The 26,410-nt window shown below is 41.2% G+C and overlaps 1 protein-coding gene across 2 annotated transcripts; it reads right to left on the reverse strand.

Annotated features, from left to right (window-relative positions):
- Nucleotides 1–87: 87 nt before the first annotated feature.
- Nucleotides 88–25,804, reverse strand: dtx1 (deltex 1, E3 ubiquitin ligase). Of its 2 annotated transcripts, none has more exons than XM_037258565.1 (10): nucleotides 25,364–25,804; nucleotides 24,452–24,995; nucleotides 11,720–12,434; nucleotides 7,843–7,904; nucleotides 7,561–7,692; nucleotides 6,436–6,497; nucleotides 6,175–6,333; nucleotides 5,376–5,537; nucleotides 4,599–4,688; nucleotides 88–4,369 (listed from the first exon to the last, which is right to left on the reverse strand). In XM_037258565.1, the coding sequence occupies exons 2-10, from the start codon at nucleotides 24,708–24,710 to the stop codon at nucleotides 4,145–4,147; spliced, it is 1,866 nt and encodes a 621-aa protein (XP_037114460.1). In that variant the 5' UTR covers nucleotides 24,711–24,995; nucleotides 25,364–25,804; the 3' UTR covers nucleotides 88–4,144. The 2 variants fall into 2 exon arrangements, with proteins under 2 accessions (XP_037114460.1, XP_037114458.1); XM_037258563.1 differs by having other exon boundaries at nucleotides 7,561–7,722.
- Nucleotides 25,805–26,410: the final 606 nt, after the last annotated feature.

The following is a 26,410-nucleotide window of genomic DNA, read 5'->3' on the forward strand; positions in this document are numbered from 1 at the left end:
ACATTCACAGAAAACTAGAGACAAATAACACACGCACGCACGCACGCACATGCGCGCACACACACACAAAAGCGAAGGTGACAAAGGTGAAACAAAATCACCCCCACTGAGGGCACATTTATTTTTCCATTTTTGTCCACAAGACAGAAAACATGCAACAAGGTTAACACGATTCAATAAAGACTGATTATTGATTCAAAAGCCCTTTATAGTAGTTAAACCATAGTCTCTATGTCTCTTTAAGCTCATTTCACTTTTATGTTTGTGAACAAGAAAAAAGGTTGACACTGCTCAAGTGATGTCAAACCACATGATTAGGAATCGTAAATGTCAATTAAAACATTAAGCGTGTTGTAAATATCCAAAAAGAGGCGAAATTAGCCAAACGCCATCTCGTCCACTCGTGTAAAATGAAAATGTTCTGAGGCAAGATGCAGAGCACAGTGCTAAAATGCCAACATCATCTGGTTGACCTTTCCAAAGAGGAGCTTTTGATGATTTCATACACGTTGCCATTAAAGAGGCTCACATGCATCTCGGGAAGAACGTTACTGTCTTTTTAAAGGACAGCGTGGGCCTATGATTTTGTCTTGCAAGACGCACACTCAAAGAGACAAAGAGATACCAACAGACAATACAGCCACACTAAATGTTTAAGGTATAGTTGAAAAATGTACGATAAGCATTGAACATATTATGACTTTCAATTACGGTAGTCAATACTACATCCTGCGCAGAATGATACGTCATAACTTTCCACTTCAAATCAAATGGAAAAGGATATGTTATAGTTATCGCAAAGACAATCTTTAATCAGAAAATACATCAAAAATATATGCTTTCCATTATGTATATGTCTGCTTTTGTTATAGACAAGAGTGAGGCAACCCACAAAAAACTACCACTAACTCAAACGAATCACCATCTTTGCTACAAATAAATCAGGTTTCACGTCTTAAAAATAGTAAATTGCATAAACAAGATCTCTGTCGATCAGGCATACCAAACCACATTGCATTTTCCTTCCCACAGAAGTCTGTACACACCTGAAAGTCTAAAGGGCCGACAAAATGTTCAACACTTGGATTTCTCAACTTCATTAAACTTCACTCAATGTAGACATTTCCCTGATCCTTTTAACTAAGGCCTCCAAAAGTGAAAGGAGGACCGAAAATGGAATAGTTTCAATTTATTTTGCCTTGTGGAGGGTGGCAGAAAATTAGACAGCCTGAATAAGAGCACAACTTGAAACTGTAATGAAATGAAAGAATATTTCATGAACATGTCTGCCTCACAGTAACAGTTTATATCCCAAGAACATGCATGTTCGGTTAACTGAGTACTGGAATAAATTAAGGAAGGAAAAAAAAATTCAAAGGCCCTGAAAAATATTTTAGATGAAACATCTTAAAATAATGTATGAACATCCTGTGCGTGATTGCTTCCATATGAATTATTTCTCGGACAAAAATTTGTTAACTTTTATCAAGCTGATCATTTCAGCTGGAAAGGTTCTGTTCATACAGATGCATTTTTGCATATAAAGGCAAGAGCTGCCATCCAGTGTAAATGGGGGCCAAGGAGAACGCTGAGACTGAAAAAAGACAGCAAGAAAACTCGAGAAAAAGAAAAATACCCAAAGATACGCTTTCTGCCTGAACATATTTTGAATGATGAGTTAAGTTCAACTTAAAAGATATTATCTGTAGAAATGGAGAACCATCATCTAAAATGAATAGGATTCTCCCTTAGACACGCAATAATAATCCCTGAATGTTTCATGATTAGTTGACATCTGCTACGTGTAAAAGTAATAAACCTCGATGAAAGTGGTGGTCAAACAACTATTAACACGATAAATACGTCGGAACCGCAGCAAAGAAGCAGACAATTTTTACCTACTGCTGGATCACCACCCAAAAAAAAAAAAAAAGTGGTTTTGCTTAAAAAGCAAACAAAACAACACTTATAAATCCATCAAAATGCCCTGTCGGCTTGCTGCCCCTCAAGGTGACCTCCAGCCACTCTAACGCCACGTCAATAAACGCAATAGTCACTGACACAACTTGACAACAGGCTGTGTTGATTTTGGAGGCACCAGAAGCAGCTGCAGGCCTGCTTCACGCGTGCATGCAACAGCAGCAAAGTTGCACATTTTTCATTTGCATATATCACACAATACAAAGCACGGTTGTAAGAAAAGAAAAAAAGTTTTTCAGGGCCTTTAAAAAAAAATCCAATTCCACATATCCGCAGCCAATATTGACCCAATTGTTTGCTTTTGATGAAAGGTTATCTAAATTTCATCCATAGAAACAACCCTTTTGGGGAAAATGACAACAATCATGCTCTTTAGGCTCCCCCACTAATGATAAAGATACATTGACTATATTTATTCAAGTCAACTATACACATTCTACATGAAGGTACAGACAGTAGCATACACTAACACTACTTATTATATTAGACGTCCATTAACATGTCATAAACATTGTCCTAAACAGTCCCTGACAAACTGACATAATGGTCAGATTTTATGTATCATTTTGACATCTACGTTTGTTATAGCTATGTTCATGAGTGAGTGTTTTGGGGTATAAAAAAAAACTAACCATACAATCAAACTGAGCTTGAATTGTAGAGTATAGAACATTTGTAGATAATGTTTCCCCAAAGTACTACAAGATGATTTTTTGAAAGAGAAAAAAACCAAAACGTTTAAAATGTCATTTAAGACTTAAAAAAAGGAAAAACAAAAAATCAACCTACGAAGCAGAGCTGCTGCCTCAAAAATTGCCGTGGAAGATTGCGATTCGCCCCGAAATGAGCCCCACAACAACTTTACACCAACATCCCACCTCATTAAAGTTGATCAGATGCTTTTGTGGGAAGTCAGTACTGGCTGACCTCGCTTTCATCCGCAAGTAAAAAAAACAAAACTAACGAAGCTCCCAAGCAAGGATCTTCAAAAACGTTTTTAGCCATCGGGCATAACATCTTGGAGGGAGAGCAAAAAACTTACAAGGAAAAAATCGATATACTTCTGATGCATTTGCGTTAAAGCATCATTTGCATGTTTCCAGAAAGGATGTCTGCTGCTAATGAAGAGGACACGAACCAAGAAGAGAACATGTCTAACTGCTCCCCACAGAAGGAAAGCAGTGCCCAGGGCAAAAAAAAAAAAAAACCTCCCAGGAGGGTTAAGAATCACACGATGGATCCTCCGAGGGAAAATGACGACATCTTTAGGAACTCGGTGCATTCAGTCACACCCCAGCACACCCTTCGTGCATGGCAGCATGATGGATAGACCCAAGGCCACATTTTCCTTCAAATGAGAGCATACTAGCGTGAGCCTTCATGTTCACAGAGGTCAGCATTATCAGTGTCAACAAAATAAATGACTTTTGCTTTGGAATGTAGCAAGGGTACGCTGTAAAATCTCATGGCAAGCAATCAAATGTCTGCTGGGGTATTTCACAGCCCCTTTCATCGGCAGCCCACAAGGTTAACAATGTAATCTATGTCTATTAGCGAAACCTTCCGAGATTCCGCTAACCCAAAAGCTACTTCATGACACTAAAAAACACTTTCTTTAGCCCTTGCTTCAGTGATGGGGCACACTTCGTTTAAAAATCACAGAAAAGTCTCACCATATTTGATTTTCTTACTAAACCGGGGCGAAGATGTATATAATATATTTCTTTAAAATGTGTCTTATGTAGTGAGAAAAGCTTCATTGGCACCTCATCATCTTATTGCAGCAATTCCCTCAACATTCATTATGCAGCGTTGGTCGGACCATGCAATCTGGCCCCCGCACGCCTTCTTATCGCGCTACAAGTGCAGATGCTTTGCTTTGACTCAAAAGAGGTCGATGACACGTTTGCTGGCAGCAATGGAGACACGGAGTGCGTGCCTCAAAGTCTTTGCAGACGCGTACATGCTCTGGGCATGACGCAAAGGAAAAACAAAAAGACCCCAATTGTTTTGCTTCCATCGCTCTTGTCTTGCCACCACTTCAGGGTCTCAGTCAGGGCAAGTAAAGAGTAGCGCGCTGGACGATGAACTTTAATCTGGCATTATGGTTTCCTAGGAAAAATGACGATCGGACCGTGTTGTTGCCGGCCAGCTCGGCAGGCTCTTAGTCCTTCAGGTTGTCCTCGCCAACCCCCTGGGCCGACAGCTCCGTCAGGACGTTGTCCAAGTAATTTGGGTCAGGGTAGCCGTGGCCAGTCAGGTTGGAGCCGAATTCGGTCTTGTGGTGGATCTCGTTCCACACCACCGTGTCAGACTCGCCTGTGGTACTGGAAGTGCCGATGGTGAAAATGAGGCGTCTGTCCCAAGCTGTGATCAGCAGCTTGAGAACCTGTAAATTACAGAAGTGGTGACGCGAAGAGTTCATCCAAGGAGGATTGGTTGTAGTGGCTTTCAACCCCCTTTGATTGTTTTCTTTATTTTTTACCACATCAATTTGGGCTGTGCATGGCTAAGCAATGTCAGATTTCAACTTTGTTTTACTGTGGCGGATGGACCAACACATAACTCTCTGGCAAGTTTGAAATCCACAGACATAGTACATTTTGCGGCCTGCTCACCTTCCTGCCCTTTTCGTTGTCTGGCAGGTAACACTGCCGAGGGAACCCCCTTGCGCTGAACTTCTTCCCAGGGTTGGGGTGCTCGTTGGTCTGAAACATACAGCCCATACAGTAAACAACCGTTTTTCTATTTAGAACGGAATTGTTTGCTCACAAACCACTGCAAATATATGAACAATAAATAATATATTTTCTCCTCCCTTTCCCATGAGACAAAAAAACAGTTGATGACAACTGACGTCGAGGATTTCCTCGTTAGGATTCCCGTTGATCAAATATCAAATTAATTTGTATGCACAGTGTCAAAAACTGTGGAAGAGGAAAAAGATAAAGGTACACTGGCTTCACTATGAAAGCTGGAGGTGTCCATCTCGCATGTAGCTGCTGCGCTAACGTGACAGCCGAGCAATTGGGAGAGATCGTGCCTGTCCTCAAAGGTCATTGTAAAATTTATAGCACCGCTGGAGAGTCAGGACGAAATAGGCTGCCTTCCATTTTCCTAACAGTTCTGAACACAGTCTGCAAAGAAAAATCTACATTCAACATAAATGAGTACTAGATTGATCAAAATTATAAAAAAATGATGATTTTGATTAACCACTTGAATCGCATTTTCGATTTAGAGCCCTAAGATAGAAAAGAGCACAGTGTTCTGTGTAACTTACAAAGCTCAACCTTGATACAAGAATGATCAAACTTAAGCGGATAAAGCAGCGGCAGTAAGGTGGATTAGAGCACAAAAAGCAAGAAGGATTAGTGAACTCGGATATTTCCGACCTGGACACCGGCAGGAATGTCGTAGACGATGCGAATGGTCTTGGAGTCTGGGTAGCCGGGTAGGCAGTGGGGGATGACGTGGTATTCCATCTTCCCGGGAGGCTGAGTGCCCGTTTTCTCTCCATAGATGGTCTTGCATGTTGGGCATTGAAGACTGCCATCCTGCTTGGGAGAAATGAGCGCAATCATGGACGTGGGAAAATATGATCACTGTCGCTATTCAACGTTTTAAGTATTAGCCAGTCATTGTAGCTTATACAGCATTCAAGACGGTGTGAGAGGAAGCCCTTGAACTGGTCGCCGGCCAATCGCAGGTCACACATAGACAACCATTCACACTCACAATCATACCGAAGGAGGACAATTTGGAGCGGTCAATTGGATGTTCATCTTTATTATCCAACCTTTGCGCAACAAGAAATATAGGGGAAAGATGAAACGTCCGTGTAAGTCCAAAATGTGTGCGTTTCGATTTTAATTAGCGGTATCGCACAAACGAACGTGCTTGCATTTTCTGCTTCTGCATCAGAAAACAGGGGTACTGTTAATATTTCATGCAACTGCACCAAAATGAGCTGAATTCATAATGATTTCCTGCAAGTCCCAGTGCAGGGCTTTCGAGATTGATACGAGTGATCTGATAAGGCTCTCTGCAATCCCCATCTGTGTAGGACAATTGCGAAGTTGGATCATCTGCCAGTACCGTGCAGCCCAATCAGTCAGAAAGACAGTGCGAGCTTGCAATTGGAGCCTAGAGAGTGACATCATAATAATGGTTGGCTCACCAGCTTTTACCCACCTTATTGCCATTGTTGTACATGGCCACCAGGCACAGCAGATGGTACATATGGCCGCATTTGCCAAGTTTGCCCACCAACTCTGGCTTGATGCCTTTGTGCTGCAGGACGCCTTCATAGCCTGACGCCGTGGCCAGCCTCTCCATGCAGATGGTACAGTCCTGCACAAGCCAAACACAACACTTCAGCCGCCAAGCTCCAGAACTTTTTTTTTCTTCATATTTTAACACCTGTGTAGGCTGTGTGCGTGTGTCTGTTTTTACCTCATCTGGTGCCACTTTAATTTTGTCAGTGTATCTACGGACAACATCCTCTGGGGTTTTCCCTTGCGAGACAAAACAAATAAATTATAGAAAGTAAAACACGCACACACACAAGAAAGGTGCACAGAATATTCTGTGCAAGTTCCATTTCCACTTCATCAGTTGTTACATTTCTCTTCTTTGCTATCACAGTTCACTAAGATGAAGTCCCATGAAATTTGATGCCTTGATACTGTATGTGGAAGTCTTATGTGACATAATGCAAACTATATTTTAGCCTCAAAATATTACTCCTCCCTAATGTATGACCTCAGTGAGGTTCACATTTAAAAGTTCCACGCTACATGTTGAAGTCATCATTCAACCACTGCAATTATAATTCTTTTATGTGCGCAACCAGTGTAGCATGGCTGAGCATAACCACACAGCAGACCACTACAGAATGATTCTGCCGCCAGAATGTGTTTATTTGGTTCAGCTAGGCAGAAAGAAATGTATCACAATGTACCACTATGCTGCCTCTTTTCAATGCACTACACATCATCCTCTGCGTGATCTTTTGTTTTGACACAGGTACAGTTGTCGTGAGAATTGAAACATCTCAACATGTATCATATTAAATTGTCTCAACCACAAACTGTACACCGTGTTTGTTTGAAATGTACATGCTTGCATGACAACACACAGCCTGAGTATTGGCGCAATCGTCTTAGTGACACAGGTAAAAAAAACAACCAATCCCTCACAAGGTTGTAGTACATGTCACAAGGTAGTACATGTAATAAAGGTGAAAGAGTACAAGTTGTGCAGCACAATGGGATCTGTAAAGGGCTGAGTAAGAGGACAACTGCAGTGTAGGCTGGGGATGGAAGCCTCACTGATCAATTAGGACAAAGACTCCCTTGGGAGGTCCGGAGTTTCTGTGGCTTCCATCGACCTGTTTTCATTCAGGCCATGGCCTGTGAACTGCTCTCAGCACAGAGTGCCACAGTTGGCTGCTGTCTGTCTGTCTTTGGCCGGCATGTCCATCCATTCATTTTCACTACCATTAGAAGTGGAACAGTTGATGTCATTTACACATTTTCCTCCCCTGCTGCCGTTCTACCACTTTTGCTTCCATCTTACCTTTTCTCAGGTGCTTCTTCTTGGTCTTGCGTCGCGTACCGTTGACTCCCGGCACAGGCTTCATATCGCTCTTACTGATGTGCGGCGGGTGCAGAATGGGCTTGGGTGCTCGGGTCAGGCAAACAGGGAGACCTACAGCGCACATCAGGATACCGGTCATACCTGATGCGTATGTAACAGCACACACACAAACACAAATACACACATAGAAAAATTGAAAAAATAATCGTGAGTGGTATTTTAATACGTTCACCACAAAGGAAACATTTTAGTTGATCCTACCTGCTATCGCTGGATGCACTGGTCCAGACCCAGTCAGGTTTTTGACTGGGAGAGCAGGAACACTGCAAAGTAAAAAAAAATTAAATAAATGAGAAGGTCCTGTATTCAGTATGTTGTTGTGATACAATGAAACAGTCTGTCACATGGCTGGGTCTGATCCATGCTGACAAAATTGATTTCATTGCACACATGAGAACAACCATTGTGAAGCCAATTTTGCACAGCATTAAAACAAACAAACAAACAAATAAAAAACAATTCTCTAATACCCAATGTGAACCTGCTGAACATGCTAAAAATGCACAACCACCAAGTTTGATCATATTCAATAACTCATTTGTGTGACGGTAGAAGAGGCAATTATATCTTTATCTATTAATGGACAAAAGACCCCAAAATGACCTCCAATAAGTCACATGCAGCCAACGTGGTGCTACACACTTCATCCACTTAATGTCGGCTAATAGCGCTTCAAATGACTCGGCTCTTTGACCAAGAGGGCCCTGAGGTCTTTGGCCTTGCAGCTCAGAGGCGTTTCACAAATCCGCATCAAATGACTTCTTTGATCTAAGTCTGCAAGAGCATTTCTTTCAGTGCCAGCAAAAGGGGGAAAATAAGGCTGTCCCATTGACAAACTGTAGCGCAGCAAAGTCCAGCTTACTCCTGCTGCCTGCTGTACTTTTTTTCTAATTACTTACTTTGATCAAAATTGCAAGACAGTTAACTCAGCAGTACTAGACTCCAAGGACAACACTTTCAAAGAATGGAATCATCTCATGTTTTCCTACATGTTCTCTTCCTATGGGTGCACAGGCCAAGTGTACATTTCACAAAACATGAGTATTCAAAATTGTGCTGAGGCCAAAGATTCAACTGAAAAAAATATATTGAAGGTCTAGTACAGGTATAGAGCAAACTCAGATCAAAACTCTTACAATTTGGCTTGCTGAGAGGGCAGGAATTAAACAAAATTCATCAATAGGGTAGGTAAAAGGGTGTTATTGTTCTACGTGCACTATACAAACTTCATACAGTACAGTGCAGAGAGCTTTGAGCTTTAATTAGGGATGCTTTTCATCTTCATTTCAATCCACTTGAAGCAAAGATCACACAATGAACCCCAGAGAGTATTACATCATAAATATGCAATGCGATAAAACAGCTGCACACTTACTGAGTTGAATAAAAAAAGAATATGAGCCAAACTGAAACAAGCAAGCAAACACTTATCTATGCTGTTTATTCACACAAATCAAAGCCTCAGTGAACTGCAGCTCATCATTTTGTGAAACTGCACGCTGGCAGTTGTCTCTTTGGTTTAGATGTGCACCTCTGCAGAAAGTCATCCTGTCTGTCCTGGCGGAGCCTTGAGCACTGAGGTTTAAGACATCACTCTGCATTGGTCTGCGAATGTTGACGGAAACCAGTTTAATCTATTTTAATCAAATCGGACTGGTAACATTCACAACTTCTAAACTCAATAGACAAAATATTCCAAAATGCCAAAATGGTTATTGGTGAGGTCTTATTCCAAACAACAGCCCTTTCTTCTGTCTGGCTGAGCACACCTATTTGAGCCCATTCAGTCAAAGAGGATGAACCTAACCACCTTGACATCTCTTGCACTCCGCCAAATCAAATCTGTCTCTTCCTTCTGAAAGGTGTACGTTCTATCATTCCCAACAGCCGGCATTTCGTAGCCTTTATATGTCAAAGAAAATTTGTCTGGTGTTTTATTTTAACAACAAAAGATGTATTTCCTGGAGTTCAATGCATTTTTCTCCCTATCTGCTTCCTGCTCATTTTGTCTCGGAAGAATTTTTTCTGGGATCTGTCATGACGGCCATTATGAGTAAAACTCAAGCATAGTGATGTTCTTCTCGGCATTGTTGTCATTGGTGAAGTAGCCACAAGCTATCCGGCGAGAACAGTTGGCCCTTGTCCTGCATTGAATGAAGCAAATGCCGCTGAATATATTTGTAGACATGCTAGTTTATCATCTGGCCCACATTGAATGTGGAGAAAAAAAAAAAATCCTAGTTCGTACTTTGGTTTTGAAATATTATTTTGTGACACCAGCCCCGGAAATTGTGACACACCTCTTATATCAAGTCTTTCAGGCAGCGCAATAAATTTCACATCTAATGGTCTAATTTCTGACCCTGTCTAATTCCAGGAGCTGATAAACAAGAGTAATGTGAAGCAATCAATGAATCTTTTTACTGCTGTGGTCAAATTTATCTTTTACAGGCTACATAGGTTGTTTGGAGCAGCATGTAAAGAAAGGCGGAAAGATCCTGGTCTTTATACGTCCATTCCACTAGTTTGTTGAATTGTGAAACTCCTACTATGTGTGGATATAAACATGTAGCAATTTGAAACAACTCAATGTCCCCAAACAAGCATCTTAATTCACAGTCTGTGATTTTTTTACATACACATTTCATTGTGAGATTGCTAACATTTTGGTTACTTGCAAACTAGGGGAATAATTATTGGATTTCTTTTGTATACAGTCGCTTTTATGAGAAGGTTTTCGATACAAAAAAAAAGAATGATGCGCAATCCATCCATTATCTGAACCACTTATCCTCACGAGAGTTGCGGGCGTGCTGGAGCGATAACAGTACAATCTAATGTAACTGTAAACCAATGTCTCAAAACAAAACAAAACAAGGTGCCAAGTATCTGTGTTTCTATATTCTGCTGTGTGCAAAAACAAATCTGACGTCTCACATTATATGTTGATTTCTGGTGTCCACAAATGAGCCTGTGTGAAAGGTTTGTGTCGGTGCACACGTGAGTGAGCATGTTGCTGAGGGTATGTAAACCACGTGCATCCTGTATGTTGAGCCACCCCCGCCTGACAATCTTTGTACATCTCAGCCTCTTTAGCAGCTTTCTCTTAGTCTCTCTACTCATGAGTGGCGATGACAAAGTGGAATAAAAAGAGCTCAAAAGACGGTTATTTAAGTAAGTAAGTTGTAGCTGTCAAAAGTAATCGATTAATCGACAAGTAATCGATTATCAAATTAATCGACAACTATTTTATGATTAAAGTAATCGTTTGGAGCTGTTTTTACCTTAGAATAGTCCAAATTCTCTAATGTCAGCCTTTCAATAGTAATAATTCATTAATTTGCGTCCTCATTCACGAAAAGAGATGATCTTTTGTGATCAATCAAAACAAGACATTTACAAATGTCTGCTTCTACTATGGAAAACGACAACCATACCAGCAACTGAATCGGTTCCAAAAAGTTTTTAATCACTAAACAATACCAACTAAACAGCAGTAAATGGGGAAACTTTCACTTTCATGCAAAATTATTTGATGGAATAATTGATAGAATAATTGATTATAAAAAACATAAAATAAAAAAATTAAATACTAGAAAGCCTGATTTTCCTCAATGGTGTTCTCCACTATAGTCAAACCACTAATTTTCCATGATCCATTATTCATTTTTCCCCTGTGGAGCTTGACCTCCATGGCGAGAAGGTGCCCGCAGCTACACCACAACCCCGCTGCTCATACTCGATCCACTCATCACAAACGCACAACTAATGAAACCCAAAAGACTATGACATCACATGCTCTCAAAATCCATGCTGCAACGGCACTGTCTGATAATGACGCCCGAGTTCAAAGAAGAATCGAAGAAGTGAGGGCGAAAGTTGCAGGATACTTCCTGCCTGTGGGGCCAACATAAGCTAATTATTGAGCAGCAACCATGTCAGATACACACATGGGAGACTTTTCCAGTAGGACTCGAGGGCATTTTTGCAGAAACACTCATCAGCATGTTACTGTAACCTAATAGTATAGAGAAATATAATGATAATACAGTTATATAATACAATAAAAGTTCATTACCCTGGTGGAATGGCTCCTCTAGGAGTGGCCACAGAGATGCGCTGAGTGCCTGGTCGGTTCAAGTTGTTCTGTCCATTGACTCCAAGTGTGTTGTGGCCAAGGGATGACATCACAGGAAAGTTGGTTGGGGACAATGGCATCTGCACCTGTTCACCTTTGGTTTGCCCGCCTCCTATACTGACATTATTGGTCACTGATGAGGTTGGAGACCAAAGAGAGGTTCCAGCAAAGGTGTTGCTCTGCCGCACTGTCGTCAGGGTTCCTGTGGCACCTGTATTGCCTGCGGGCCCTCCGTGGAGCTTCCGTCGCTGAGAGGCAAGGATTGCATTCGATGCGGCTCTCGTACTGTTGACCAAGATGCATTGCTGGCACGAGCAGGGCTGGCCGGAGCTGGCGCCCACAGGCCAAGACTGCGACTTGGGGATGGATCCCATGATAAGCGGGTAAGCAAGATCCATACGTCTCCGAAGCCGCCGCTTGCGTTGACTCTGCTTGTTGGTTTGTGACATGCTATTAAAGTCAATGAGGTAACAGAAGCCTAGAGAAGTCAGATCGAGCCACGGGTGCTGCTTCTCGTAGGCATTCTGGATGGTCACGCAGATCTCCATATCATACAGCGTCCATGAGCCATTGTCATTCTCCCACTCCCATACTACACCTTTGCCAGGAGCAGAGGACGGTTCATAGAAGTTCCTCTGCACCGGTCTCATGGTGCCTGAAAATACAAGACAGGATTAAGAGTGACATTGAAGCACAGTTGGTATTTTGTGGAGCTGTCGAGGATGTAAAACTGTGAAGACATGGAAATTTGACTGACCATAACAGCTAGTGAGGCCATTAGTAAGAAGTGTAATTGCTATTTTAACCTCAATTCAAACTAAGGTTAATCCAATTATGACATTAATAAATGCTGAGGAAGGAACTTGGGCTGCTAATGAAGATTACTTTGTGATAAATGTCCGCAAGGCTCAAGGCATACGATATTACTAATTGTCGCATGAACTAACATTTCATGATTGACAGCGCTTTTGTATACATTTTATTTTTTATATACCGAGTATATATGTCAAGCGCCCTCGATTTGCTGCAGTCATTTTCAGTTGTGTCCACACAAAAATTCAAACACGAGTTGTTGACATTTTCATGTCATGACTTTCTCCATTGTCCTTCCTGACAGGAAACTGAGCGAAAGTGTCCACTTCCTGACTGGTTCTGTGTGATTTTAGAAGCCATCTTTCCTGCCCTACCCTCAACGTCCTCCAGTTGTCTTTAGCTTCCTATCAAGCGAGTACTAGTTGTGTGATGTATTGTCTTGTCAGACTCCACAAAGGAACTCTAAACCCACTGCTACTCAGGGGCAAGGCAGTTCAGGGAGAGCTCAGCTGCCCTTCCAGGCTTCAGCTGGAGGAAAACTTCCTGCAGCCTGTTTGTCGATGGAGGCCAAGTGTGCTTCCATTTCTAATAGCTTTGTTTTCCTCTGGCAGTGACCGAAGACCTAAGTGACTCCTGAATGGCTGAACAAGTAGAACGTGTCCTTGACTATCCTCAGAAGCCAGCTGCAGGAATTAAAAACAGATGCCATCCCGTTTCAATACGCTATGCAAACGCATGGGCACACACATTCCTTCTGACAGAGAGTGAAAATGTAAAACGTAATCAAATTTGCAGCTGAAAGTTCCACTTTGAGTAAGACTTTCAACAACATTCTGGAGTGTGATTGTGAGATCTATTATGCATTCATCCAGAAGAGCATTTGAGAGGTCAGAGGTCACAAACCCCTACCATTTTTGTTCTACTAAATCACACAGTTGACACGGTTGAAATAATCTTCTTTCAAACATTAAACGCAACCAAGCATTCCTCCATAGAGCTTGCTTTGTGCCTCAGGGAAGTCAAACTAGAAGAGAAAAACAGCTTTCCTTCCTCAAATCTTGATGGGTGTCAAACAGGATTTAGATTCAGAAGGAACTCGAGGGTTTCACAACAACAATTTTAACATATTCACATTGAGAGACCCTTTGGGCTAATTCAATCTATTAAATCACATTCTTCAGAATGTTTGGATGGAAATTTTAATGAGATTTTTACTCTGCATTAGAGAAACTCTAATTAGCAAAGTACCGAAGACAACATATTATCAGACTCCTGTGAATGTAAGTAAGCAGCAAAATAATATCTAACAAAACGTTTTTATGCGACTTCAAAAACAATTCGTTTTAGTCTTAACTCACACAAAAAAACGCATCGAAATGCTTAATTATATTGATCGTGACAAGAACCACCCCTTTCTTTTCATGTAACGGACTACTATTTTACCGGATAACTTGATTCTGGTTTAAGTTAGCAAAACAGACCACAGGTGTCAAAATTCAGTGATTGTTGGACAACGGATTATCGAATTTATCAGCAATTAAAAATAGAGTAATCATTTATATCCATTGTTTACTCAAAATCCATCAATTAATGTTCCATTGAGATCACTGTCAATTTCTTGAAAACGACAATTTTTAGTTGATTATAAACAATATAAAAAAAAATCCAGTCTCCAGATACGGAAGGCCCCCGTGACTTGCCTCCTAAATGACTAAATGTACCCCTGAGCATATGTGAGGGAAACGACTATGAAGGAAATTAGTCATGCCTTAGATGCAACCACAAGCAGTCTCACAAATCTTTCAATAAAGAGCATGAGATTTATCTGTGTTGTAATGGAAGCTGTTCCTTCGGCTACAAGGCGGTGAGTGTCATAGATAGTATACGGCATGTGAACGTTAACACTTGTTTTTTCTCGGAGCAAGCTCCCAGCAGCCAACTTTGCAGTGTTCCCCTCCACAGTCTGTCTTGGCTATGCACCAGCACTGTCTTTCTGAGCCATTCCTCACATTTTCCACTCACTGGATTCCATCCTGGTCCATATCATCTAGTTAAGGCTTTTTCCTTCACTGACAGGGTGAGTGGGAAGGCATCGGAGAAATACCACGATCACAAGTTTTATGACATCATCTTTAAACTTTCTCTGAGGCACAACTCCAGTGCGTTGTGGCCATTGACGTCATGCATCCCTCAATCCACTGCGCCAAATGTAAACAATGTCATTTTGGCAGGACCAAAAACTTGATGCTAATTTCACCCCATCGCCCTCCCAACTGGTGAGTGATGGGACTTGTCTGCCTCAGCGAATCCACCAAGCAGCCTTTTGTGAGCAGGTGGATGAATGCTTGTGCTTGCTTTGTTCGCTTCTTGTTGGTGTCATTGAGCGTTTAAGTGAAGTCTTATAGTGTCTTTTTTTGACAAAATAGTCAAAGTGAGGTTATTTTGCTAATCTCAATTTTAAACAATGACAATAAAGGCATTCTATTCTATAAAATACACACATGACCAAATACCCTCAACCTTTCCATAATCTTTTTTCAACCACCGTTCAAGCAAATGAATGAAATTTTAATTTATTTGAATGTATTTTTAATTGCTACTACTAGCCCTAAATGACAAATGGGTGTCTGCCGGCTCCATCGCGCCAGATGAGCTCAGGCAAGCCAGTCAAGGTCGCCCATGTTGTCGCCTGGGTGCATTCTACTGAGTTGCTCTTTTTCCAGCATGCACCAGGAGGATTATGAGTGTTACCGTAAACAAAAGCCTTGTAATGGTCAGATTGACTGATTTAATCCCTCAATGACACACAGTCACTGATAAGCGCTAATTTTATCACTGCTCTCCATTGTAAATCAATTTTACTATCCTGCCAGCAATGCGGCGTAAACAAGTCATGTGACATCTGGATTTGTATTTAAAGTAGCAATAGAAGCGAAATGTTATCTGCTATTGGCAAATTTATTTTTCACTTAATCAGTTTTGCCTGCATCTATCCCATCACATACAGAAAACTGTGCAGCAAGGTGAGAGGGAGAAAAACAGCACTTTCCAAAAAACACCTCAAACATATTAATCCAAGATGGAAGAAGATGAAGAAACAGAATGATGCTTAAAAACACATTACACGCATACTGCGAGAAAACATCAGGCCCAAACAAATCAGAAAATCATGGTTGGGAGGGGGCAGTTTTATTCAATGCATGCACCACTGACTGTTAAGGTCTCTGCTCAAAAGCTGCCATCATCGTACCTGCGCAAAGTGTTCTGCGAGAGCCCTTAGCTGCTCATTAACAACCAACCTGAGATGAGAGACTATAATAATGAGGATGACAGTCGGCATTAAGCTGCTTTAACAGCATTGTAGGTTTCAATATCACAGCTCTCCTCCTCTTCTCTTACAGTCACACATTAAAGCACATTTTCTATGCTGATATGACACATTCATTAGCAACCCTATACAATGTACTGCTGTGTGAGCTGCCACTTGGATTCCCAAAAGCATCATTTGGTCTTTATTGGCAAACATGATGGATGTACCAAGCCAAAGCCTTAGTTATGGTTTACAGAAAGAGTAAGAAAGAGAGGAAGATGGTAAGAAAATACACAAAACCAAAAGAGCTGGAAGGAAAAAAAAGGATGAGAGGGAGGAGTTGGAGGGGGAAAGAATACTGGAGGAGGTATGAATGGTGGAGGATTTGTGCCAGCGAAGAATAAAAAAAAAGAAATTTAAAAAGGGGGGGATGTTTTTCTTTGGCTTAAGCCTGTAAAGTGAACACTGCAATAGAAAGGAGTCTCACGAATAAGTTCTGCTGCCAGAAAATCGGGAGAAAAGAGGCTCAACTACTTGGTAAACTGAAGACATCCTCAGTTCTTTCAACTCTGAGACACCCCCATGTTCTCTGGGACAGGTCTGCTTTTTGTCCCCTGGTTACTACTAAAAGAGAGAGCTAGCAATCTGTTTTTATGCACCAAATATCTGGGACAAAATCCCAGAAGATGACAGACTTGCTGAGACTCTGCCTTCTTTTAAATCAAGACTTGAAAACTCGCCTTCCATTACAGTTTTTCCTCTGTTGGTTTGGGTAACCCAATCTCGTTTATACGACCAGATGTTTGCGTAAAAAAAAAAAAAAGAGGTCACCCAAGGGGTCTTTTTTTTTTTTAGAATTACAAACTAGAGCGGTTAAGCGTGTGTTCACGTGCCGTTCTGAAACTTGGATACTGCCAAAATTTGAATTTTTGCATTATTGAGTGCATGTAGAAAAAGTCTATATGAACAATTTTCGGAGAGAGATGAGCTGTATTGTTGGGTAGAACTATAAGATTGATTGTCCAAATATATTTATTTTTAAGAATGCCATTTCTGTTTTACAAAGTGAGCCAAACCAAAGAAGAAAAACTTAAAATCAAATTTAAACCTGCAAACCTGTCATGTATCTTTTTTTTAACTTAAATGTTTCATATCGCCTTCAATCCTTTTTGTTTGGTTTGGTATGTCGGTTTCAATCAACGTTATTTTTTTCTATTTTAATGTTCCGTTCAGTTTTGCATTTATATTTGTCTCGATACTTTCTGTAAAGGATGTTGGATTGACTTGCTTCAGCAAACTGCAATAAAAATCTGCCTTGGCTCACCCAAACCAAAGGAGCAGACAAGTTACATGCAATGTATTTACAAGTACCGCTGTAAAACAACAACGAGACAAATATTTTGCAGTTGGTCCACGCGCCAGTAGAGCAGCCAAGCATCAAACCCTGCAATAATCATCAGAATCTCAGAATTTCGTAACTGACCTCGCCACTTGCTGACTCACTGTGTGTGGGAATGACAACAAGGCTCATGCACATGTGCTGGTGTACCTGTGTGTATATGGATGAATGCTGCAAAAGAGAGAGAGAGAGGGAAAAAAAAAAGAGGTGCAAGTTGCAGTAAGCACGACATGTGCTTTGCTTTGACATAATATAAAGCGAAGTCTGTGAAAATCTTCCTATGCACAGGACACATGAGCGAGATATTGGCATACTGACTGATTTCTACACACTCAACCATATGTAAAACAGACATTTGAAATTGTTTTTTTTAATCTCTTTGCCTTTCCACAGTGCCTTAATGAGGCTTCCATATTCTCAAACCATATTCGTGTCACACACCAGTCAATTGATTCCAGAGTTCTGTAATTCTTTAATCAGTCCAGTTTGAAAGCAGCACTGCCAGATAGAGAAACAAGAGTAAACAAGAATTTTGAATATTTATACAGCGAGGGGTGGGGGACGATAAATCAAGGACTGTGTTAGGAAACTCAAAATAACATTTTTAGTAATATGGGTGTTTCTGCAATAATAAATTCCCAATTTTTTTCCCAATGTGAACATCATTACGACTCCCCATTATGACTAATCTTCAAATTTCATCTATTCAATACCCCCAACACACACACTCACTCCTGCACATACACTTCAGCCAATTTCGCTGCAGTTGTTGCCCGCATGTGACAACACCATATTTCAAGTCAGGGCTCACACACAGGAACGACATTGCATACCAGTGTCGTATCCTGCCTAATCAGCACAAAGTTGACTTATAGACCTATTGTGTCAGAGGAGCTGTTGAGAAACAGCTCATGCAGTTGTGGTCATGAAATGACCTTGCAAACATGTTATATGATTGAAAGAATAAATAATTACAGTCAAAGAAGATGTTCTGAAACAGTTAATTACCCATGCAACTTGTGTAAACGCTGCACATTCTGTTTTATGAAACCAGATTATAGTCTGGGAGGTACACAAAAATATCCAAAACAAACCCCTAACCAAAACAAATACTTTCAACCTATAGAACTCAAGCCCTTAGATATGACTACTGGTAGGTACTTGCACTCTCAGAAAAAAAGGGTACTAATAATTCACAGTTTACATTAATTATGAGTGGAAGGTGTTAAATCTTTGTGATCAATCATGCAACTTGATGGCCTTCCCTACAATGCTATTCACCCAAGCGCTCTCCCAGCGAAGCTGCTTTTGCATGGGGGAAGTTATGTGTGAAAGAAGTATGTGATTTACAGTAAAGCATGTTGATCGCACAATGCCATGGTCACTCAAACTGATAATGTCGCTGTTGGCTGGAATATCATTGGCCAATAGCATTCCATTGCTTTGTGTGCCAACAATGTGGCACAGTGCACACAAATTGTCATGTGCAAGTGTGAAATGCCCACTGCAAGAGCTCACACTAGGACGACGACACTTTCTCAAAAGCACCTTGGGCTTTCATTTTGGATTCAACAATTTATCATGCTGTCGCTGCACAGTCATGGCTCAAAAGTGCACCAGTGAGATCAAACCCAAATGTGATGTGCTTTTGGTTCTTACGTCAGTTTGGCTTTGGTTTCAGTTAAATGAAGCTTTTTGCAGAACGTCAGACTAAACTCATAGGTCATTTATCTGAATTGAGCTTTTGGTCTTAGAAAACCAGAGAATGTGAAACTGAAGTTCATAGCAGACGTGAAAAGATGCAGAATTGAGTTACCAAATGCCAAACAAACGTGGAAAGAAAGGTTTCCAAGAGACTCTATTGAACTACTGGACATTCCAACACTTGGAACACTAAGATGTTAAAATGAGACCATTTTAAAAAGCTGCGAGTGAGTGGTCGCTGAACAGGAGACAAACGTGCACAGCTTGACAGCGGCATTATGCCTCCCTCCTGCTGGACTGTCGCTTTCCATAAGGAAAACGCTCCACCTCTCACTCTGTTCCTCTTCTCTTCTCACCTTGTCCGTGGCGTGTTCTGTTGACATCCAAGTGGAATCCAGCCAGCTGCTTTGGGCTACAGTGACTTTGGCATTTCCTTGGCTCGGCATCACGTAAATTCTGTTCAAGGCCTGGTCTTCAATGCAGTGCACGGCAACTTGCACACTGGATAACGTTAACCACAACAGTGGACATATTCACAGCTAAATACGACAGCAGACAACCTAACTAAAAATCTACAACCGAGATTAATTGGTCTAATTACAGGCAAGAGACCCAACCACATTGTCATTTACTGTTTATGCAGTACAATATTTTGTTTTTTTTAATCACTAACATGATTCATGAAAAGCTTTAGTTGACATTGAGCCAGCTAAAGCATCAACTACATAATCCATATTCATAGATAAGTGTTCAAAGCCGGAGCAATGTATGCAGATGCCTCTTCCTTATCTCATAGGTACTATAACTCCTTTTCTGCGCAACTGGGAAATCCTCTCTCTTCCTATTGTTCATAGAATGTGCCATCTGCAAAGAGATACCTGACGTGGGAGCTCAAGCTGCACTTTTTTTTCCCCCACACATTATTTATAAATACGAGTGAGGGTGAGTGAGGAGTGCAGATGCTCGTGTGCGTCCGAGCCACAGTACATCAAGTGCCTTCCTCAAGGCTGTATTTGTATTTACTCTTCTTCAATCAGTACTTCTGCAAAAAATTTGGAATAGAGAACCAAAAACGAATTTCTCTCTGCAAAGCCTTTTTTTAACAAAAAGGGGAAGAAAAAAAGTGTTGGACAATGAACAAAACATTAAATCCTATTCCATCATCTTGAGGGAATCTTTCACACACGCACACAAAAAAGGACACCAAGTCATTATACAGTCCTGTTGAAAAAAAAAAGTCAAGTAGACACACTGGGGATATAGCTACAACTTTCATTTAGCCTCAATTTTAATGGCACATAGAAAGAAAAAGACATTGACCTCATAACATTGTCAAGTTCAACTTTCATCTTGGCAGGAGCTATATGTTTGTGATCTAATATATTTTGTGCAGGCTATTTTTATGACAGGTCCAGTTGCCCGTGTGCGGTGTCAGAACGTCCTTCTGGGGAAACTTTTCATCGCCCTAACCCTTCTGCCAACACATAATTGCATCTGAGAGAGCCTTAAAACGCCAGCACCTTTTTTTTTCCCCCCCAACTCCACCTTGACAATTTAGCAGTCATTCCTGAGTGCACACTTGCTTGTCTGTGTCACTTCTGCATCACGGCAAAAACAAAGTCAGGAAACAAACGCAGCACAGTAACTGAACGTGAAATAGAGACCGCAAGAGTGGCTACATGATGGATATGGCAGATAAGCTTGTGTGTTTTGCAGGTGGGAGTGGGTATAGAGAAAGGGGATCAGTCTACTCCAGTGTTTAGAGGTTCAAGCAGCCCCCTAGGGAACAGAACAGATCAATTTTGCTTGGCTGTGAGCCAAATAAACTGCCTTCTGCCAGATATCCATCCACGCTATGCATAAAATTACACATCAACTGTACTGTAACGTGAAGCACTAGCGCGGGGGGGGGGATTCCTCCGAACACGTCTTGGTCATGAGAAGCTTGATAATTATTAAAATAATGGATATATATTTTTGATAATTGAATAATCATTTAAAAAATGTCACAATGGTCAGTATTTCAGCGTAACAACAGTAAATGTGATGCAATTTCTGTTAGTCTCCATGAAAGCAGACTAATTATCTTATTCAAAAATAAAACATTTGCTTTTCCTTTGCGAAAACCGCGAACAACAGTTCTGACACATTATGAATAATTTTGTTGGTGCATTTTTTGTCAGTTTGAAATGTTTTTTCAGACAGGATTGAAATATAGATTGTTTTAATTTTTCTAAATCCAATTCAGACTGAATAAAATTGACTGAAGAAAATCATTTGTTGCAGCCTTAATATTATTTCAGACGATTCTCAGAGGAAAAACTACACCGAACCACAACATTTGTGACGCACGCTTTGCTGGCGGATGTTGTCACATTACCATAGCCACCACCACATAACTTTGAGAAACTGTTTTCTAAAACCCTCAGGAGTTCATTTAAAAACCACTGGTGAGTCGGGGGGGAGACTCTACAGAAGAACCCACCTAAAGAGACAACCTTGACGTTCCTCTCTCTCCCACTACAAAACAGTTTCTCCATTGGGATACTCAACATGCCTACGAAAGCAAGTGGCGGCAGCTTTGACCTCCCGAGCCGCAAGAGTAGCAAACATTCAATCCAGTACATTTTCCAACCAACATGCTTTACACTCTGGAGCTGGAATCAATTGCTGCGGTCGTTCTGTGGCTCATCCATTTGTAAGACATGGGTGGCGTGTACACAATGAGAACAAAGAGGAGATGGGATCAGGTGAGCAGGCTGCTGACCGTCAGGCCCCCGTGTGACAGGTTTATACCAGCCGTGGGGGAAGGTAACACACACAACATCACAACAAGGAGCGATAAACGTCAGGCCTCGGTGCCTTGCACATCTCTGACAAATGGCGGCTGGGCACATCTTGCAGGCAACACAGACATGTCTAGTACTTTAGCGCCTACGCTAGTCATTAACCTTGTCTACACAGACCACCTGACAGTCATGAATGCTCCCTATTTCAAATAAAAGCAGGGATGTGTTTAACATGAGACATAAATACAAAATGTTTCAAAGGTGTCAGAAAAGAATTGTACCTTGCTATTATAAACACTCGACAGTTTAGAGATACTCTTTTCGTATTAGCAATCATTCAATGTCATGGAGTGGAATTTATAGTCGGCGCAAAAACCCATCAGAGGAAAAACACACACTCGCACACGCAAGCACAAAGGATGTTGACAACTATCAATACAGCTGATGGTGTTACACTGTAACAGTTACAGTGATTTTGGAGTCCTGTTTTGTGCCAGAATAATGCATGTAGCCTCAAAGGACACTTTGAAGCGCCTTTAGTACCGTATTTTCGGGACTATAAGGCGCACCGGACTATAAGGTGCACCAGTAATGCATCATTTCAGATTTTTAATCCAAATCAAATCATTCTCCACTTTATCTTTTTCATTTCAACTTCAGACGCAACAAATTACTTCATAATCACAAAATAATGATCCATAGTCTTATTGATTCTTGATTCATAGTCTTCAGCGGGCCACTTATGATTGATTTTATGACACAGTGCTTCAGGTTAGTTTAAATTTAGGAATTTGGTCCATATATAAGGCGCACCGGACTACAAGGCGCACTGCCGGCTTTTGAGAAAATGTTAGGTTTTTAGGTGCGCCTTATAGTCCGGAAAATACAGTACCTAATACAATCCACTACAGGAGTGTCAACATATTTGTCAAAACATAAAAGTGATCTTTGATTGACAACTTCTCAGACAGGTAGTAAAATGTTTGCAGAATTCTTCTGTGAGAATGATCTTTCTGAAGACAAGGGCTTGTTTGCAGTTGTATCTAACGTGGCTGGTGAGCATACACAAATTGAAGCACAATTACATAATACAGATCAATGCACATGAGGTCACCTTGGATGCGACTTTGTATCGCTCTGTTATGTAATATCTTTATATTATCGCTGAAAGTTTTCCTGTCCCACCCCCCCAAGTTGATAGGACCGTTTCCTGCAGCGACACTTACAGTATACCCCACAAAGTGATTTACGATATGAACATGGTGGGAATATCTTCCGAATGTACGACAGTATCTTGGGCCAACAGCAAAATCAACTCGGGCGCGCGGCGACTGGCTGGTGAGAACGAACCGCACCTTCAGCAGAGTAGAGCAAAAACCAAAGCCAAACAAAAACATCTGGCCACATTTAAAAAGGGCATCTCTCATCTGTGAAAATTACACAGAACAAAACAAAGATTGGTCCGACTGGATTTTGCTTTGAAGTGGCATGTGGTATACTTTTATCATGGGTTATATGTCAAAGCTGAAACTTTGTTGATGTCAGAGCAATGGCTCACTCTTAAATAGCATGCTCTGCTGCCTTCCAAATGGCGCCGCATACCACACATTAAAAGGGACGCGATAAAACGACTCAGCAAGTGTGCTGTATATTTCAAATGGGATTCTTACATCTACTTTAAACTCATCACATGGATCTGACATCCAGAAAAGAGACCTTTGCTCCGAGCCACAGGCCCCGTTTAGTTGATGAATGAGTCTCACCAGCGACAAGGTCACCTTCATGCCGGTGACACTTATGAATGAATAAATGATTGCAGCACCCTTTCATCTGGGCATCTCACAACGTTTGGACGCTCCTAACGCAGAAGTCTCGAAGCAGCCCGAGATACTGACGACTTTGGTTCGTTCCCTTGAACGTTACATAAGACTTGTGCGGCGAACACATCAAGGCTTGGTTTTAATCAGTCCCATAGAGAGATGATGTGACATTATTTGCAAAGGAAGCACGATTTCCCTAATTATAGCGCTACATCATATTTTAACAATTGTGTATGGGCCACACTATCCTCGAGTGGGATAATGGTAAACACATCAAATATATAAAGTGAGTAACTGAATTGTATCTATTCAGCAGTATTTTAACTTAATCTCTGCATTTTGGTTACATGTACGTACTTTACCTATATCCTTATACTTTCTGTTATAACATATTTGTATTCTTATTTTCTGTAATATTTGTATACTTACATACTCTGTCAACAATTGTTGCCCGATCTGTGATATCAAAACCCAAAGTGGGTTCAGACCCTTGACTACACCCCACTTCTGATTTTAAAGTTTGTAGGCGTGTCTCTAAATGACCTTGAGATTGTCCATCAATTTGACTTTTTTCGATGCTTACCTTCTCCTGTTTGAGACATGCCACCATATGGAGCCTCGAATCGGTTTCTCTGATTTTGATAGGAATACGTTTGACTGTTGACTAAAATGAACATATCGTCTTTTCAGGCATGTATTTGCAGACAAATACCATTGATCAAAATACCTCAAAAGTCCACTCAATTTGTTTCCAGAGCAGTATGTATTTTTAGATGCTATACAGAAGCAACAACTGGATGTTCTCCACAACCTTTGTGAAACTGACGAGTCTCTTACCTGTGTCCTGTCGAAACTGATGCATCGACTGCAAATCGATGATGTAAGGAGATAGCTGGCCATCTACCTGTCCTAAAACTACAGTTCCTCGGGCATCGCCCTTCAGGATGTTCTCAATATGGTGGCACACCGCTGCACTGTAGGGCCTCCAGCGCCCATGTTCATTCATCCACTCCCAGACCACCACTCTGGCCAGATTCTGGGGAGGGTATCCCAGTACATTTGCGGGAAGCAGCAAGCCTGGCCCAGGGCGAGCCATTGTCCCTTGCAGGTTAGACAGAGAACCACCCGTCAGTCAAATATTACTCCGGAACATTGTCATCAGCGCTACACTGGAACCAGCTTAGCTCAGCGACTTCAGTGGTCTGCTTTCAAGCATGTGGTCTTGCAGGAGTCATGGTCCTCTTCTACTTCTCGGAACAGGCTTGCTGCTTACTCCTTGATCAACAGAGCAGCTCCCTTCAGGGTCCGAGATGGCAGATGGTGATGAGGGGTTGCAGCAGTTCCTCTCATGAGCAGGTAAACAGGGGGAGGGGGTGACTTGCTGTAAAATGACAGGAAGGTGCGCTGGTGAACAAATGCGGAGTTATGACCCAGTTGCATCCATACCTTGTATTCACTGTGTCTACTTCAAGGACAGTATTCCATGTGTCTACTCTGTCTTATGAATCAGTGTTTGTGAGCTGTATGCATATATAAAGGAGTAAAAAAAAAAAAAAAAATGTCGATGCTCTTCAGGTTGGAGTGGGGTGACTGATCCTATCTAGAGCCTAGCAAAGAGAATATGATTTTGCCAAGACTAATTAGAATTGTTTAGAAAATGACTGGCTGATGCAATTCAGACACAATGCCACATGCTGGGCTCATTTAACATGCACTGTCATCATGTTGGATTGATGGTGTCATACAGACCTGTAGGGTGCAGATGTAGTGCCTCACATCTGTCAAGCAGAAGCTACATTTCTCTGGCCCCGCTCGAAAAATCACGAGGATAAAACGCGCGCGCGTGTGTGTTGTGCGTGTGTCGGGGGCAAAAATATATATATTCCAAGCAACGCGATGCTTCACATTTGTTAATGTGGAAAAACGTGAAAATGGTCGTCTAAAAACGCACAGCGCAACAATCGTCCAACAGAAATCAGGAGTCGTCGCTTCTTCAGTGTCTGCTTTGTCAGTTTGTTGCTCCGCCGTGCACCAGTCGCTCGACGTGCAGCGAAGACGCAAGAAGTCACTGTCCACGCGCACAAGTCCAGCAAACGTCACATTTTCAAGCCTCAAACAATTGCAATGCCAATACCCGAGAGCGCACCTGTATGGTGAGCGGTTGCAAATTCAGCCAAACTATCAAGTACACTTTATAAATCCAAATCTGTTTCCGGTGTTTCGTTTCAGAATAAAGGTTTATTTGAATTCGACCCATCATTTAATTCCCAAAACGGCTATTCTCGTGTGGCTATTAAATTCATTTTGACTGATTATATGTTGAATTTGGAGCATAATATTAACTGTCTCTTCATCTCTATTTTTTTGGGTTGATTGGCACCTATGGGGGTGCGCGCACGCCATGAGACTGAACTGATTATTCAAGAAAAATTCAAGATTATTTGCATAAACGAGTACGTAATAACAGCGGGGCCGATTGAACGACATGGAAAATCCTATAGGAGTATTGAATTTTCTTTCAGTCAATATTTTTCATGGTTTACAATAAAATAAGATTTTGAGGTGATGACAATTAAGGATGTGGAAAACTATATAGTAGGCCAGAGTTTACTGGTAAATTCTGATGTTAGAAAATGTTTTTTTTTCCCACATAAATTAAAACTCATTATTTTCCGTATAATAAAGGTCATGTTCCCGTGTTTTATTTATTTAAGAGTGAAAATATGTGGATTGTTTAGATATGATGTGACTCGGTTGACTCGCGACCAGGTCAGTCAGCTGGGATAGCGTAACTAT

Source organism: Syngnathus acus, chromosome 9 (genome assembly GCF_901709675.1).
Source record: "Syngnathus acus chromosome 9, fSynAcu1.2, whole genome shotgun sequence".
NCBI lineage: Eukaryota > Metazoa > Chordata > Actinopteri > Syngnathiformes > Syngnathidae > Syngnathus > Syngnathus acus.

Excerpts from the sequence above, each read along its gene's own strand:
- dtx1 (XM_037258563.1), bottom strand. The coding sequence starts at position 24,710 with ATGGCTCGCCCTGGGCCAGGCTTGCTGCTTCCCGCAAATGTACTGGGA. Across the intron at positions 12,435-24,451 it reads TCAGTTTCGACAGGACACAG|GCACCATGAGACCGGTGCAG; the intron begins GTAAGAGACTCG and ends TTGTATTTTCAG. Across the intron at positions 5,538-6,174 it reads TGTACAACAATGGCAATAAG|GATGGCAGTCTTCAATGCCC; the intron begins GTGGGTAAAAGC and ends TCTCCCAAGCAG.